Genomic DNA, 17,394 nt, shown 5'->3' with positions numbered 1-17,394 from the left:
ACACACACACACACACACACACACACACAGACACACATATACACACACACAAACACACACACACACACTTGCACGCACACATAGTTTGCGTTTGAATGCACCTTTTTATAACCCCAGTCAAGTCTGTAAGCGTGCACAGGTGTCATAAATAACAGTATAAATATGACAGGTAAAAGAGTGCAGCCCATCTGGTCCGCAGCAGCAGGGAGTCAAGCAGGAGCTTTTTCCACCCAAACCAGCCGCTCTCCGAGGGCCTAGACGCCACATTAAAACCTTCCTGACCCATCAGAAGGTGCACGGGGTCACCTCCGCTACCACCTCCAAACATTCAGCTCAGACTGAGCGAGAGGAAGTGCAGAACCTTTATGGTCCCATAAGTTCTGCTCTGTTTTTCTTGGAAGTCTACAGTTTCCCATTAAAGAAAAGTGCGTGTGAATGTGTGTGAGAATGCATGTGTGTGTGTGAGTGTGTGTGTGTGTGTGTGTGTGTGTGTGTGTGAAGAAGTTGATTTGTGCGTTCGCTCAGCAGCTGTAAAAATGGAGGCATGTGTGTGTCAAATCTTTCAACTCTGCACAATAAACTTAAATCTTTTTTCGCCTATCTATTGCTTTGCAGGTGAGCAGATATGGTCATCGCTCGGGCATATAATTTTGCTTTTGAGAGCTAGTGGAAAATATTTGGGGGGAAGCTTGCAGTGTTTAAGGAATTGTTCTAAAAATAGACCCCCTTCTTGCTGCTTCCCCTTTAACTCTTGTGCACCCCACTTCTGGCTGTAACTCAAGACCACAAACCTGCTTCACTTTCTTTAAATAACACTTATTGATTCCTGCTTCCCTCAGATTGTGCTCAGTCTGAACAAGAGGTAAGAAGTTCATTTTCAAATGGGAGGACCCCCTCCTGTAATGAAAAATGCATACAGGCACATGCAAAGTTCTTTGTATAAACAGATCAGACAGGATTTAGTATATTTAGCATTCAAATCTGCTTGTTTAGTCAAAGATAGAATAAAAGGTACAGCTGTTTTGTCCCATTTCCTTGAGGCCCTGCAGTGTCATTTCCCATAAAAATTAAATATGACTCAAGAAGTCATGCTCGCAAGCTTAAACATCACTTTCCACCCCGTGTGCACTTTGGTAAAACACACTGTTTGCAGCCTGCTGTATCTGCACATCATTCAACAAGGCTGCTCGGTGTCTGGTGTACTCTGGTCGCATCTTTTTCCACTGCCTGCATACCACTTCCATCCCTCCATAAACCTATAACAAAAAAATATTAATTTTAGCCATTTTTCCCTTGCAGTTTAACTTCTTTGACTTCGTTCAAAACATGGGAAGAGAGTGATGAGCAACTAAACAAAAAACAAACAAACTCAATAAAGTGCTAAAGGTTAAACTAATTTGTTTCTTTTCTCTGTGACATAATTTTAAATATATATTTAAGGGAATTATAAATATAATTTTCTGGACATTTTCCCTTTAAAAAAACCCCTAATTATCCAGTCTTTGTCACCTCTTACTATTTTTTTATTTCCAGTTTCACAATATTTCTTGCCAAGTTGCTCATTAGGTTTTTTCTGCATTTTTAAAAGAAATTAAACTAATTTTCACAGATTTAAATTCTAGTAAAATGCATCTGAATGCAGCACAAGAAAAAGATATCGATCCAGGTGTTAAAGTGTTAAATATGTAAGTGTTTTTAACAAAAAAAATCCACATTTATCCACCATTATGAATCCATAACAAGCAGTTTGGAGGTGACCTAATACCTTGTGAGGGGCAGCTGAGGAGTTACCAGTATCTCTTTGACATTATCCGTTGCAAACACGTGAGAATTACCCTGTGGTCGAAGGCTCTTCTCAAGGCTTTATGCAGCACTTGAACACTGATCTCTGAAATGATTAATCTGATTATGGACCGGGACGTGAGTATCCTGCCTGCTCCTGGTCCCTGCCTGCTTGAGAACAGTAAGCCCATTGAAACTAGAGAGGGTGGCTGAAGTGAGCCAAGCTTCCACTTCTCAGTCTGTCTGCCTGCTCAGGAGACGGGTCTCGCACCCTGATCTGTTCATTGATCAGCTCCCAAATCCCAGTTTGGCTTATTTGAAAAGATTGTGCAAAAACTGAAACGAGGGGTCACATTTGGAGGCTGTGATCAATACTGCTACGGGACAGACCCACAGGAACAGGAACGTAGTTACAAGTTGAGAGGGAGAAGGTGGGAGTCAGGACGGGTGAGAAATGGTGAGGATAGGGGGTAGGGGTAACCTGAGAGGGACGAGGCATTCCTTGCAGGGCAGCTACATCTGCAGACACAATTATCTGCTGCGCATAATCGTATCATGTCACACGGCCTCTGAAGGGTGACATATACATACAGTAGGAGGGAAATTTTTTAGAAAAGCTAAAGTTGACAAATTTAATTGCAGGTGTTCTTTTCCCATGTTGGTTTTGTCCAGGAGATGTGCTCTGGATTAAAAAAAAATGAATCGGTCTTCAATGTGACTTTGGATATTTATCCCAGGCTTCTCTCATTGGTGCGCAGTGTAACCTACCTACTCAGATGTTGCCAGCAGTCCCGGTGTAAACTCATCTAACTGCATACTGCTATATCTCATTCTAGGGACTGTTTTTCTCACATCTGAGTGAAGCAATATCAGCTGACACAGCCCACACTCTACCTCCCACAACACTCCACCCGTCACATTCATCCTGGTCTCAGTATCACTCACACACTATGTCATGTAAGAGGAATCTGCAGTGGGCCGTCTCATACTTACACTGCTTCTTATTGATTTACATCAAGGCCAAACTTATCTGTTTGACACTATATCATCTGATTCCCTGACACAACAATTGTGAATTTCTGAGAAGCATGATGTAATGAACTAACGTCCTGTGCCCTCTCCTTTCTCCTTTTCCACCGTGCAGGTGTCGCAGTGCTTGTATCTCCTGATATTCCCCTGCAGCTGGGGGTTGACAGCAGGCAGCAATTCTGCCTGCAGTCGCTGCCCAGTATGGAGCGTCTCCCTCTGCAGTACACCGTGTGTGTGGCCCACAACGTGAAAGCTGCTCACCAGGAAGCGGTGCAACAACTCTCCCAGCACAGCAGGGAGCTGCCCAACATGAACACGCTGTGGTTAGTTCAGTTTAGATGCAGATTAGCGGTGATTTCCTTGCCTGAAGGGAGATTCTGTTTTAACATAATAAGCAAAACAGTGGTGCATGTGTGGGTCCAGTAAATAAAGTTTTGTAGGTTTTTAAGGAAACTACAAGATCCATCCAGGTTCCTCAGAGCTGCAGGTTGTGTATGATGCCTCTGTGTGTGCTTTAGGCTGCCATTCTGGAAGCTGCTCGCCAACATGGATTCAGGGCCGAAGGTGGAGAGGGAGCTGAGGACCTTCTCTAATCGTCTGAGGAGACACCAGCTCGGGGAGGGAGTCATCAGCCTCAATGAACATTCCACCACCCTCCTCTCCGATATGGTATGTCCGCCCCTCACTGCCCACTGTACCACACTGAACTTTCTCCAACCTCAAAATCTTAAGCAGACAGGGGAATCTTTCAAAGGCACAACACCAGGTTAAGTTAAATCTCAGAGAGTCAGCACCAAGAAAATCATAGTTTTAGAGTTTTTAGTTAGACTGCAGCCAAGTGAAGATGACTGTCACATAGCTGGTAACACAAAGCATCCTACTGTGTGAGAAAAAATCAATTCATCTCTAAGGTTCTGACTACATAGCGTCCAATGTTTTACTTCCTGTTAAAGTACATCATTACTTTCTCTAAAGAATCAAAAATCTGAAAACAGTAAAACAAAAAGAAAACAAAATCAAACATTTTTAACAAATTTTAAAAATGGTCTCTGTCCCAAACAATATCTGTGGGTTCATTTTTTCTCTTTTTAGGTTCTGCCCCATTTCAGAAGAACAGAAAGCAATGTGCTGTTTCATTTGGGAAAAACATATTTCTCTCTGCATTTAGATTCGTTAATTACCTAGCACTTAAAAGAACAAGTTCCTTTTCATTTTATTTTATAGCTTTGCTCATTCAAAGGACTACTTCAACCCACAAATGATCATATCAGTTACTGATCCTACGTTATGTTGAATTTGTGAAGAAATTTTTTTTTCTTGCCTGAAAAATCCCAAAACTGAGAAAATTCCTGATTAGCTGAAGTCAGTTGACAACCAACTTTAACAAAACTATTTTGTTTACAAACTCTCACATGACTTGTGCAGTTATATCCATTGCATTATTATCCAATCCAATATTATCCAATATTCACTTATCTGTGCTGCACTCCACTGACAAATACTGTAATTTTACCTCACTGAACACAAGAGCTGCTCCACCGTTTGGATCTTTGTTTTTTGTGTTATTGTGTGACACCTGTGTTTTTAAAGGTTAGTTCAGATTCAGCAAAGTCACACAATAACACAAACTAACTGATGGAGGCAGTGGTAGACCAGTACCTCACGTGTTCAGTGAGTTGTTGTCAGTGAGATTTTGGCTCTGAGGAGAGCATAGATTAGTCTCACGTTCAGTTCAGTTTCTTGTTGGAAAAGACTGTCTGTTTGGGAAGTACAGAGAATATAACTGGATAAATGAGACTTGGATATACTGCAAAAGTTGTGAGAGAGTTTGTAAATGGATGGTTTAATATAGTTTTGCTGTTAAATGTGGCCCCCATTAATTTGATTCATCAAGAATTTTCTCCATTTTTGGCAAAAAAAACAGAGTTCTCTTAGAGAATTAAACTTAAACATTGGGTTAGTAATTGATATATAGTCTACAAATGGTAATTTTAGGGGGTGAAGTATTCATTAAAATTTGTAGCTACAGAGCTGTTTCAACACAAAATGTTTGTAAAAGTATCAATGTTTAACTTTCTATCATAACCCGGGAACCTCCATACAGGAACATTCACTGTAGTATAGTACAGTGGCCAACTACTAAGCGTATCTCTTTTGGTATAAGTGTTTTTTTCTACATTCTCTCATCCAATTCTGGCGGTGTAGAGTCCCATAATCCTCCTCTTCAACCATCTGGGCTGTGATACTGGTAAGGGTTCATCGGTCAGAGGCTCAGGACTGGTCAAGGATAAAGATGAAAGAGTTTTCTTAAGTGGATCTCCAGAAAGCTGGAGACGAGCGGGGAGCGAAGGAGGGAGGACAGGTTCACAGAAATGTCACAATGTAGAAAAAATGTTGAAAAATGTGTTTTCCTAAGTGCACATCACACTACCTGCAGGCCACTTTTTGAGTTATGTCTTAATGCTTGAAAATGTGATATATCATGCTCACCTAATATGTTTCAGGTATTCTTAACTTCATGATTAATTGGTCTGTATCTGGTATCCAACAAAAGGGCTGGTGATGTTTATCATTGGTTCACATTTATCCAGTTACTTTCCTTGAAAGTTGTTGGAAACTGCCTGGAAAAGAGACCACCAGGACCACTCTGGAGTGGATCTAAGTCAATACCCGGTGATATTCCATTACAAAACAAATATAGCTGAGAGAAGACAAACAGAAGCTCCCCTAACTGACCTTAGGTTGCTCTGAGTGTGGTACCGTGGGACGGCGAAGAATTGGGTGTGTTGAGATTTAGAAGGGACGCGAGCCAAGACTAACTTGAGTAGATGATCCTGACACCAGCTCGATGCTGCGATCTGACCTGAACCGTGCTGCAGCAAAGAGGGAGGTAGAGAAGTTTCTTACATTCTGTCCATCAGAGAGGTGGAGTTTATTATATACAAACACTACACTTACAGTGCGTTCCCATCACCACTTCAAAAGGTATGAAAGGAATAATAAGAGCAGTGAGTGTGGGAGGAATAACACATGTCAGCTGATGGATGTCATGTGGTGAGCAAAAGAATCTCGTTTTTTGGTTCACCAAAGATACAAAACACAGATTTTGTTTTCGCCCTGTTACCTCTCCACAAACACCATAAAGAATCAGACAAGTGTAGCTGCATGGAAACTTGTCATTGTCCATGAAGTTTAAAGCTCTAAAGGAGTGTGATGGGCAACAATGATCGTAAGTAAAAAAAAAAAAAAAAGGACCATTTTATGTGGAATTAAAATCAAGGAAAAGAGCAAAATAAGAAATTAGAGGAAAAAAAAAATTCTAAGAAATTACATAATATGTGCTAATCTACCTTTTCTTCCCAGAGCTGGTTCGCCTCCTGGGGTCAATCTTTGTATTCTTAAAAGGTTTTTTCCACAGTTATGTAACCTAAAATCTTTGTTGACTTTACCATGTGATTTCCAAAGGATTATATTGTATGTTAAAAGGTTCTGACAGAGGTCATATTGTCACTACTAGTTAACAAAGCAATGCGTCCACATGGAGACGTCAATGTGTCATAAATAAAGCTGCTGTGCCTTGTATTAAGCTGCTTGTTTTACATGTTTGCGAACATTTAGATTGTTTCATTAGAGCACTGTATTGTATTACTATTTATTATTTAGATGCAATATAGGCAGTTATTGTTGAAATTACTGTGAAATAATGTTGGTACTGGTCCGCCTCACGCAATGCAAAGTGTTTTTCCGTTCAAAGCTATTAATGCAGTCGTCACAGTTTATCTCTGTGTCTCTCTGCAGGACCATGACTACCTCAACAGCAGGAAAAGGGGGATGTCCAAGAGACTGACCAGGGACCTCCCACTTGTCAAGCTTCTTAACATTTCCATCACCCTGTCCCCTTTCCTGGGCGTGGACACCACACAGTTCCACACCTCCCTCGTGGATGGCACCGAGGCCTACTGGCTCAGTCTCCCCTCAGCCCCTCAGGGACAGTTGGTGAGACCTGAGCGGAGCACACTCATCCTGTACTTGTGTCCACAGTCCTCTGCGTGTTAACTTTTATCCAAGGTTTCTCTGATTTCACTCTGGTTGTTGTTGTTGTGGTTAAAGGGGAGAACTCCACTTCCTCTACACTGTCATTGGTCCATTCACAGAAAACTTATTCCAAAACATTGAACTTTCCTCAACTTACGAGAACACTCTTTATAAAAAGAAACCAGACACAGAACTTTTTCCAAAGTGAACACTTTCCATCTGTCCTGAAGCCTGTCTCCATTCACTGGTTACAGCTTGATAAAGAGCAGAGCAGTGTGAACATGGCCTAATCCAGAAAATCCATTTTGCAACAGCAGAGCCTCTGATGTTCCGCTGTAATATTTTGTAATTTAATTACAAAATAAATGTGATTGTAATCAGTTACGGTCACTGATAAAAAAAAAACTGTAAATAAATTACAGTTACTAATCAAAATGTTGGTGATTACAAAGGGGTTATGGATGTATAAAAAATATATATATTTTCAGTAGAAAGTTTATATGTTGAATAAAACATTTTTTCTGTTGCTTTACATCCTATTGCTATGCAGGAATGCCTACTTTGGGCATATTTTTGGACAACGCAGGTCAGCAAAGCCGTTGACACAAATTTGAGCGCAGTATTTAGGCACTTAGGCTTTAAGGTCTTTCCAGCTTTATTTCATTTGTTCGAAAAGTAATCAAATGCATTAAGTTACATTACTTTGATGAAATAATTAAATAGTTGCATAACTTTTTACATTTTAGTTACATTCTAGTGATCTGTAACCCTTACATTTCAAAAGTAACCTTCTCAACACCATGAGGTTCATAATTAATTACCAAAATACAGGTTGTGTAAAATGAACTCTACTCTCTGTCCTTCAGATCCCTGTGATGAGTCAGTGGCAAGGAAAGTTCTGCGTTAAGCTAAATATCACCAACCCAGGAGCGGTGAGCTGGTTCCTGGACAGGGTGGGATCCCTGCAGGCCCACTTGGGGATGGAGTATGTCATGCTGGAGGGGGGCGAAGGAAATCTGTTTGAGGAGCAAGCCCTGCGGCCGCCGCAGACTCTCAGCGGAGACAAGTATATCAGCCTGCTGGCCGACCTGGCCACAAGGATAGGAGACTCCACCATCGTGACAGCAGGGACACGGTAATGTATATCATGTTTGTATGCTCCCTTGACAGTCATTTTTACCCAGTTGTGACTGCCTCTTTTAATAGGGAGGGACATTTTCCTTTGTGAGGTTGCTTCTTCTACTTATTATGATGATGTATGTGTCTCAGGTCGAGCCACAAGCCTCTGTTTGTGAGGATGACCCCCTTGCAGTCCGACTGGAGCCCAATGGGCCTGAAGGGCATCATTCCCTCCCTGCTGCACCACACTCTGCTGGGATACAACTTCCTCATTCCTGATGCAGTAGGTAATACCACAGCCTATGGGTCACTTTTCTCACCTCTAATATGACACTATAGTACTTAATATTTTATGTAAACAAAGAAAGAGCATATTCTTATTATTCATATATTCATATTTTTCTTAAAAAAAAAACAGACTATGAACACATCTGACTCCCGTTTTATCCTGTAAGTTTTCAAATTCCTCCAGATCAAAGCCGGTCAAACATCTGATGTCTGTCAGGCAACTACACACAGAATAGTACCTGATATACTTCACACTTAGACTCTCATGAGACATGGTATTTTTTGTGTTTTTACAGATGTACACAGTGTGAACACACAATACATGCCTATTTTCACATGACAATTAAATACTCGAAACAAATGAAAGATGGTAGATAGCTAATTTTATGCTCATATGTCCTATTTTTCAGAGCCAGCAGATGAAATAGTGTAGTGTCTTCAGATCCAGTTACTGCCTGTTGTTCTCATAAAGGTTTTTTTAACATGTTTGATATTTGCGACTGACATCAGCAGCACTTGTGTGTAGCCTGCGAGAGAAAAATCTGTAAATAAACAGATTTACCGACAGTTAGCTAACTTTTGCAAAGTTCTCTCACCTCCAGTTCTCTCTGTCTCTGCAGTTTACATTGCCCACACAGGATCTCACCCAAACAGCCTTTTTTCTCCTTTTATGGCCATATTCAAACCCACGGCAGAAAAAGCTTTTGAAGCATGTGACTGCCTGTTTTAGGTGTGTGTGAAGCTGAAGATAGTCAAGATGTTTTTTCTGTTTTATTTTAGCAGAAATTACACTGAATATAATAGTGCAGGCACCTGGTTGCTCGCCCTGTGTGTTTTTAGTAGTACAAGTACATGTGAAAAGTGCTGTTTTTGCAGGATTTCTTGAGGTTGTCTCCCGCCCAATCTTCAGTTGTTAATCGCGAGTCATTCAGTGTGTTATCTAATATAATTCACTCAACTGTAAGGTTTATAATCTATCCAGAGTGCTAAAGAGTTTAAAAGATCTGCAAAAAAAAAAAGATCTGCACAAGTTGGTGGAAACATTCTTTGCATGTGGTTCACCCTTTTACTGTAGGTTTCAGTTAATCCTCAGGTTTGTCCAAAGCTTTAGTATGTGCAGCTAAAAAAAGGGATTTCCTTCTTCTCCCCAGCTCACATGCATATTTGTAATTTATTTATTTGAAAAACGGACATTGTACATTAATCCACATTTAAACAAATGTAAATGCACTTGAGTTAGCTGGGGAGCTATTTTTCATCAGTAGTCCCTTGCCTGATGTTAAGAAGCATCCTAAAATAATTTTAAATAATACAATATGAGGACACAGTATGGGCAATAATTAAGACAAAAAATATTAAGATAAAAAGGCACACAATATAGTTAAACGTGTACAAGTTAAGAATATACAACACAATTTAAATACATGAGTGGATAAAATCCAAATAGCAGATAATGCAGGCACAGTATGAGTAAAGTTATTTTTAAATTAGGAAAAAATAGCCTTAAATTAGTATTGACATTGTTGGTTTTCAATAAACAATTACTTCACATTACATATAAATGAATAATACAATGATATTGTTTGAATCTGCTAATTTCAAAAGACAGAGAAACAATAATATAATCTACATATTTCTAAAATATAATAATTAAATAATAAAATAATGTGTTCAGGGAATATTTCTTCATCTCTCTCCTTCTTTCTCTGCAGGTGGCTCTCTGTCTGGAGACCTGGTCACAGATGAGGAGTTGTTCATCCGTTGGCTGGAGATCGCAGCTTTTCTCCCTGTTATCAGCTTCCACACACCGCCCTGGGTCTGTGGAGAGGACCGGGTATGCAACTAGAATTATGATTTTGCAAGTCTACAACCAAAAAACAAATCACAAAGCAATCAGCACTTCATGAAGCTACAAATGAACCCAGCAACTCTTTCCACTGCAGCTCCAGGCTGAGGAGCTGTCATATTATCCGCCTTATCCACATTTAGATGTGATTACAATTGCACATTTTTCTCTAAAATTTTCACTGGTGAAGATTTACGTTGAGAGAGATTAGGTGAAGTGGTGTGTGAATGCTGCCTGTCAGATGTTCTTTAAGGAGTGAGAGATTATCCTTCCTTCCTGTAGACTGGTTAAGGTTTCTTATGAAAAGAGCTGAGAGAAGGAGAGTTTATTGACCCAGCAGCCTCTCCCTAGTTTTGAGGGTCAATGTGGAGAAGTTCCCACCGGTGTGTTTTGCAGAGGAGCACGAGGGCTGCTGAGACCAGGTCTATTGAAACTCAGATCTGGCAGCAGGAGAGCCAGGACTGGAACCCTGACTCTCTCCGCTGGAAATCAGGAATGTACTGTTCACCGTGCACGGCAGGAAAACAATCTCTGCAATCTCAGAGTCCTGTGACAGATATCGATACTTTTCACGACTCAGGTTCCTGAACAGAAAAGCACTTGATGCTTCTCAAGAGAGTTATTTCCCCCCTCCCCTGCCGGCCCGTCCCTTCTTCTGAGCGACTGCCCGGCCCCTCCCGACATCACCTGTGGTTAAGAGTCCATCTGTTCCGAATTACAATCCCTCCTCTAGATTTATGGCTCACTTTCACTCTCAAGAGCCACTTCAGCAGGAATGATAATGAATTTTAGGACAAGTCTTGGAAAAATACTTTATTGTGGCAATTAAGATTTCCATGAGTAATTGACAAGTGTGACAGAGTGGGAGTGATCAACAGCCTTTTTTTTTCATAAAGAGAGGACTGGGGGAACAAAATATATTAGTTGTGACTTGCATTGCGTGACAAAGATAAAAATAGGCCTTTTGGACAGCTAGACATTTGACAGCAGAAATGTTTTCCATTTGGGTCCCTTGCGTGGCTTTCGACTTACAGTATAAACTTGGATGAAGTGAGACTGAAATTTCAGAGGTGGTTCAACTGTTGCATTGCACTTGATAAATGAGTCTTTTTTAAATGGGTGTTTTACTGTAGTTTAAATGTGGTGCACCTTTATTTCCAGTGTGTGTGATACTTCAGTCATAGACAGGTCACAGCAGCGACCACATTGGAATCAAATAGCAGTAAAACCACAAACCCACACACACGCCTGGCTTTTCAATTAGAGAAAGACCCACTCAAAGCCAGGCTGTGACTTCAAGCTCATTCCTACAAACGCTCTCAAACCAAACTCATAAAAAGACATTTTTTATAGATGCGGTCACGTTTTCTGTTTTTGTCATGGGACACTGAAGAGGATGTGACCCTCACTGGAATGCTGGACAGTGGGAGACAAGAGGAAGACTTGGACAGTGTTAAACCACTAAGTCAACAATAGGCTGCTCTGAAGTTCTGACTGCATGTCTGGACGCAGAGATGGCACAAACGGCTTTTGCAGAGCTTGTTGTCATTATTATTCCTGTCCTGAAATTCTTGAGTCAGATGATTTAGTTAAGGAAAGGTTTTTTTTGTGTTTTTGTTTTTCAATTGTTCTAGATATCTTGAAAATATATTTGGCTCAGTGGCGCCTCCAGAAATGTTTCATGAGGGTGGTCAGATGAAAATCTTGGGGTGGCAAACCAACACTAAAAGCCATAACTGAATTGCAGGAATTATTTTATGATGTTGGGGTATATAGACTAGTTAAAAACTATATCAATTACGCACTCCGATCAGGCTCAAGGAATGAGGGGAGTAACAATAAAAATGAAACTGGGGAAAAGGCAAGCGGAAATGGGTGTATAAACAAAAGCTGTGATTTATATACAAATAAACAAGGCAATAAAAGTGTACAAAAAAGTAACAAAAAACTGCTTTCTTTAAGAGCAGAGAAAGCGACACTAAATTTAACAATTAAATTACTAAATCAGTAAACACACAAAATTTCACCACCCTCCCTCCAAAACAGGAGCAAAGATCACAGATTCTGGTTCACTACAACTAGTTTCTTCTGTTTGCAATCTGACACACAGCAGTCACACTGGCCCACTGGCTGTGACGTTTGGCTTCTCCAGTCCTTATATACTGCATGCTCCTAATCAGCAGATTAAGCACAGGTGTGCTCAATCACTCTCTGCACGGTGAGGAGGGGAGGGTTGCACCTGGAAAAGCACACAAAACAAAGAGAAACGAAAAGGCACAAAAAAAAGGCACTTCCGCCTCTTCACCTGTAAAAGAATCGCATAGTCATAAACTGTGGTTTCCTCTTTTACAGTTAATTTAAAATAACTAATTATCTGATTTGCATGGCCAATACCAGTTAAGTTAGCCCTTTGAGTTTCACAACAATCCTGTTTTAATGTGTTATGTATCTGTACATGTTCGGTGATCCTTTGTTTTTTTTAATAGGCTGGTTGCCCTTGTCCTTAAAAAGACAAATATGCAGCTTTATTTTCAAGACGTACATTGATTGTAAGGAACAAGACATTTACTGAGAATAAGCCTCAAGTTTAGGGATTACTTGTGGATATCTGCAAAACCCATTTTATTTGGATAACTTGAGATCAGAGTTTTCAAGGACCCTCTTTGAAAATGGCCATGCCAATTGTTTTCCCCTTAAAATTTTGCTTAATTCTTGAGCATTATTTAGCCCCCTTGCTGACAAACTATGCCGACATGGTTGATAACAATGGATGCCGTAGGTAGTCGTGTTTTACAGGATATCGCTACCTGAGCACTCAACAAGCTCTTTAAGCTAGAATTATTTTCACTGGGGTGGGGGGCATGACCTGCCCTATTCAATACCATTTTTTGACCAAAATAGTGCATGCAAGCAGGTTTTTTAAACATGGGTAAACCCGCTAAAAATAGACTGTAGACTACTTTCCCTTTTTGCTATCCTCTGAAATGTAAATTTGCCCTGGGAATGCCAGTGATTCGGCTGGATATTAATAACATGATGAGATGGTTCTGAATGAAAATAAACGTGGAGATGATGACATAATAACTTGACTAAATAGATTCCTCAATTAGTTTTCTTTTACTGGCTGGTAAATACTTATAAGTATGAAAATGCATGATTTTACAAACAAAAATATACGTATGTAATTGATTATTTCTACTATAATTTTCATTATGTTTATGCTCCTCTCTCCATTGGTGACCCATAGGTGCTAAACCTAACACGGGCCTACATAGCCAAGCACCAGAGGGATGTGGTCCCACTGATAGAAAAGTATGCAGAGGAGTGGCAGATGACGGGAAACCCCATCTACCGGCCGATGTGGTGGCTCAGTCCCAGTGACCCCATGACTTTCACCATTGATGACCAGTTCTTCATCGGAGACGAGGTGACTTAATGATGTTCTGATGAGAAGGGATCAAGTTCCGATATACTTGGCATCTGATAGTGCACAAATCAACCCCCCCAGCTGTAACCTGATGTCTCACTTATTAAGTACACAATCTCTCTGACATCTGAATTTACCAAACTGATTTGTGTTTCCAGGTCCTGGTGGCACCAGTGGTGGAGAGAGGGGCAGTGCAGAGGGATATTTACTTACCTGACGGGGGCTTCCAGTGGCAGGATAGCCAGAACGCTCAGGTGTTTGACGGGGGGACGTTCCTACAGGACTACCCCGTGCCCTTGGAGGAGGTGGCCATTTTCTTACGGAGAAGCTGAGTCACATGACTTATTCTGTTACTGTTTTGAATCAAATTCTTTTTTCTTTTTTTTTTTAAATTTCTCGTGCTGTTTTCAACTTGCACTTTTCCACTAAAGACCATTGAACCTGTCTCATGGCTTGAGATGATATGTAGAAAGATTTTTTTTTATACTTGCACTTTACAATTCAAAATGATTTTTTTTTCCTTTGTGACAATTTTTTCATCCTTTTTTAAAATGTTAATCGGTTTTACCTCTTGGCTGATTTGTTTCCGGACTTTTTTAAAATTTGTTCTGCTTTTTTTTTTGTATGTAAGTTCTGGAGAAATCTGTGCGTTTACATACTGCATTTCTACAGTCTTTAAATTTTTAGTCGCTGCTGGCTCTCTTGATAAGGAGGAACAATGCAAGCCCCTTGTTTTGCTTGAATCTCTCAAGAAGACCAAATGATGATATAGACGGACGAAGGATAAAAAGGCTTATTGGGAGGAAATTGGCTCACAAAATGCTTTGTACTGAGACCGACGCACCGTGGTACCGTATGTCTTGCTCACTCATTGGAGAGGCTTTTACTTGAACTTATCATGCCAATGGGCTGATGTTTTATGAATGTACCTCAAGTTATGGTTTTTGTCTGCTTTACAGAGTCATCAGACACAACAACCTGTCACCCCTTATACTTAGCACTTATTCTTAGAGTAGTTTCACTTAATTTATCAACATACCACTCTGTTGGACACGCCTGAATGTCCTTTAGTACTGTAGGCCGGATGAACTTGAGGCCAAGCCACTGTAATTGTAACTCTGGCTATATTTGAATATAGATTCAATGTTAACTTCTTACTAACCTGCTGTAGTAAGGGCTTTTGTAAGGATTGCTCATTTTTTTATCAAGTCTGTCTAATGTTGTGTTGATATGCTCTTCTATGAGTGTCTGAAGAAAGCCTTGTTGACGACACCGTGGAGGTTGAAAAAAGATTCTTAACAGATAGTTGGACATATTGTGAAATACATTTATTCACTGCAGAGAGTTTGATGAGAAGGATAAAGCTGTTACACCTGTGTGGTAGGCCTAAATATTTAGCCACCCCGAGCAGAGGGTTAGCCAGCCAAGCATACGCTGCCTGTCAATGGAGTTGTGTTAACAGCGTTCACGAGAAGAGTCCATATGAACCTCCCAAAGTTTGGGTATTCTCAACCTCAGAAATTGAAATTTTCTTAAAGCTCAGAGTTCACAAGTTATGATTTGTTTGTTAACACTGTCAGAAATGGCAGAGGCCCTGGAAGTTATTTTTTTGATGAATAGTTAGTAGGCTTGGGAGGTATATAATATTTCATACCCACATATCTTATACTGAAATTACATTGGGGTATTCAGTATATGATGGTAGAAGCTTTTCAGACTGATAAATACATAAAAGAAACCCACAAAATGTTAAGAAAAGTAATATTCTCAAACCTGTTATTTGATAAGTAGGTGTAAAACTGTACATCCTTTGAATTCCGCTTTCCCTCAATCAGGGAAGACAAGGCTTAATTGCCTTGTTAACTCATTAAACACACTTCCTTCACCCATAGATGTACAGAAACAAAATTAAACTCACACAAACTGTCTTTGATACCTTTGCTAGTAATCCAGTTAGTAAATCTACTGTTCCAACAATCACTAGCTTTGGTTTGGTCAAAATAAACCCTCAGTTCACCAAGTTAGATGTAAAAAAAAAAAACATGTCATCAATCCTCACAGTCTCTCTGCTGCTGCTGGCCACCGGCTGTTTACAGTCCTTTAACTTATCCTTACACCACTGGGTGTCGTGGTATCTTTCAGCTCAGCTGCCTGTTCCACGAGTAGAAACTGGAGACTGAGCTTTTTGTGGTGCATGCTGTGCGCTTTATACAATGTGTTTAATAGAAAGAGCAGCACCTGTATTTATGACGGTACTGAAAAACATACTTTTGGAATTTCTAAATACCCTGGTATACCACAATACTCTGATACCGCTCAAGCCTAATGGTTAGTTAAAATTTTGTAGTTTTAATCGAATAGCATTTTTCTTCGGAATTTTATACTATGACCGAGGCAAATATTTATTTTCCCAGCAGTCTTTGCATTTCCCACAATATGTTACCCGCTTGCTTGCTTGTTAGCCTAGGTGACTACTAGACACTTCTGCCTAGCAGCGGTAATCTCACAACTTAACCGCTTGAACGCCAAGCGTATCCTACACACCCATGTTGTAACTATGAGCTCATGACTTCCATCTGATGGCAGCGTAAGTGTAAAGATTAGAAACATAGGTAAGCAGCTAGCCTGGCAAACAAGCAAAGCAAACAAAATCTGACTACCAGCACAAGCTCACAATTTACATCCTATATCTTGCTTGTTTAATTAACACTCGAACTAAAGTGTAAAAATTATGAATTGTGGGTTTTTAGGGGTCATGTGCTGGATTTTCTGGCACAGAGGCAGACAATTCCTCCAGTTTCCAGTTTTTATGCTAAGATACGAGTGACAATAATCCTCTCTTCTAAGTCTCGGTAAGAAAGAGAATAACCAAATTCCCAATATGTCAAACTTTCTTTAATAGGACGACGTGGGGGAAAGTGATCTTTGGACCCCAAAGTACATGAATAGGATGCTGCAACAGGTAATAGGTTCTATTGCAGCCATCTTGAATTAATCAGAAATGTATATGTTTTCTTAAGTTACAGAGGTGCAGTGGCCATTTGACATAAACCCTGTATCTCATTTTTTGGACTGCCATTGTAATCACATTTACTTCCATTGCTTGCTTTAGCTTAGTATGATTACTTATGTATGATTATGTTTGATGTCAACCCTGACTAAATGCTTTAAGCAAATGATATGTGAATACAATAACTGATTCTCTTTCTGATTCTCTTTATACTCAAAACTAGCCCATGGAGAAATGTAACAATCTTTGCACCACGATGCATTGCTCACTGTACAGTTAGTTAGTTGTCTTTATGATTTGTTCTTCACAACACGATCTTAACTGGCCGGCAGTGATGATACAGACTCTGAAACCTTAGTGAATGTTTTACCGCTAAAGTGATGGTGTCACTTCGATCTAACACATTTACTGTATCAACTCCAACACTCAGGTCTACTGAAGCTTATCAAATCACTAAATGTCTTAGTGCAACGCAATATGTTGTGAACACATTGACGTCTTAATCTCTCCCAGAGCTGAATGTACAATGGACAAACTGTGATTTCCCAACCAAGCCCTTTGCGCAAGGAGCTTTTCTGGTTCCCCGTTCTAATACTTTTACGGAATGCTGTGGTATGTTCACATATAAATTGCAGGAAAAGCTTTGATGTATTATTCCTTCTCTCTACAGACTGAGTGAATCATGTGCCTTAATTAATATACCACTCTTAAATCTGGATGACACGAGTGTCTGGATTATTGCAGTATCAGCAATGTACATATTACGATGACTGTGCCATTACAAGTGTTTTTCTCTTCTGTAAATCAGAGAACTTAGAATGACAAAGTTGCAATAAAGTTTACATTTTTCTTACTTCA

The 17,394-nt window shown here is 40.0% G+C and overlaps 1 protein-coding gene across 2 annotated transcripts in view; it reads left to right on the top strand.

The window, feature by feature from the left end:
* Positions 1-17,394, top strand: part of LOC121950691 (SITS-binding protein) — a 31,216-nt gene extending 13,822 nt beyond the window's left edge. Inside the window, exons 4-11 of one of the 2 annotated variants that reach the window (XM_042496768.2) lie at positions 2,927-3,134; positions 3,330-3,480; positions 6,610-6,807; positions 7,713-7,981; positions 8,116-8,252; positions 9,966-10,087; positions 13,347-13,526; positions 13,685-17,394. In XM_042496768.2, coding sequence (XP_042352702.1) covers positions 2,927-3,134; positions 3,330-3,480; positions 6,610-6,807; positions 7,713-7,981; positions 8,116-8,252; positions 9,966-10,087; positions 13,347-13,526; positions 13,685-13,858 — 1,439 coding nt within the window. In that variant the 3' untranslated portion in view covers positions 13,859-17,394. Of the gene's footprint in view, positions 1-2,926; positions 3,135-3,329; positions 3,481-6,609; positions 6,808-7,712; positions 7,982-8,115; positions 8,253-9,965; positions 10,088-13,346; positions 13,527-13,684 lie in introns of those variants that run through there. The other variant, XM_088080002.1, reaches the window with a different exon arrangement.

Source organism: Plectropomus leopardus, chromosome 7, assembly GCF_026936395.1.
Source record: "Plectropomus leopardus strain MGB_pleo_1.0 chromosome 7, ASM2693639v1, whole genome shotgun sequence".
Classification (NCBI taxonomy): Eukaryota; Metazoa; Chordata; class Actinopteri; order Perciformes; family Serranidae; genus Plectropomus; species Plectropomus leopardus.
The sequence above is the reverse complement of the archived record's forward strand: the minus strand, read 5'-3'. Positions and strand labels throughout refer to the sequence as shown.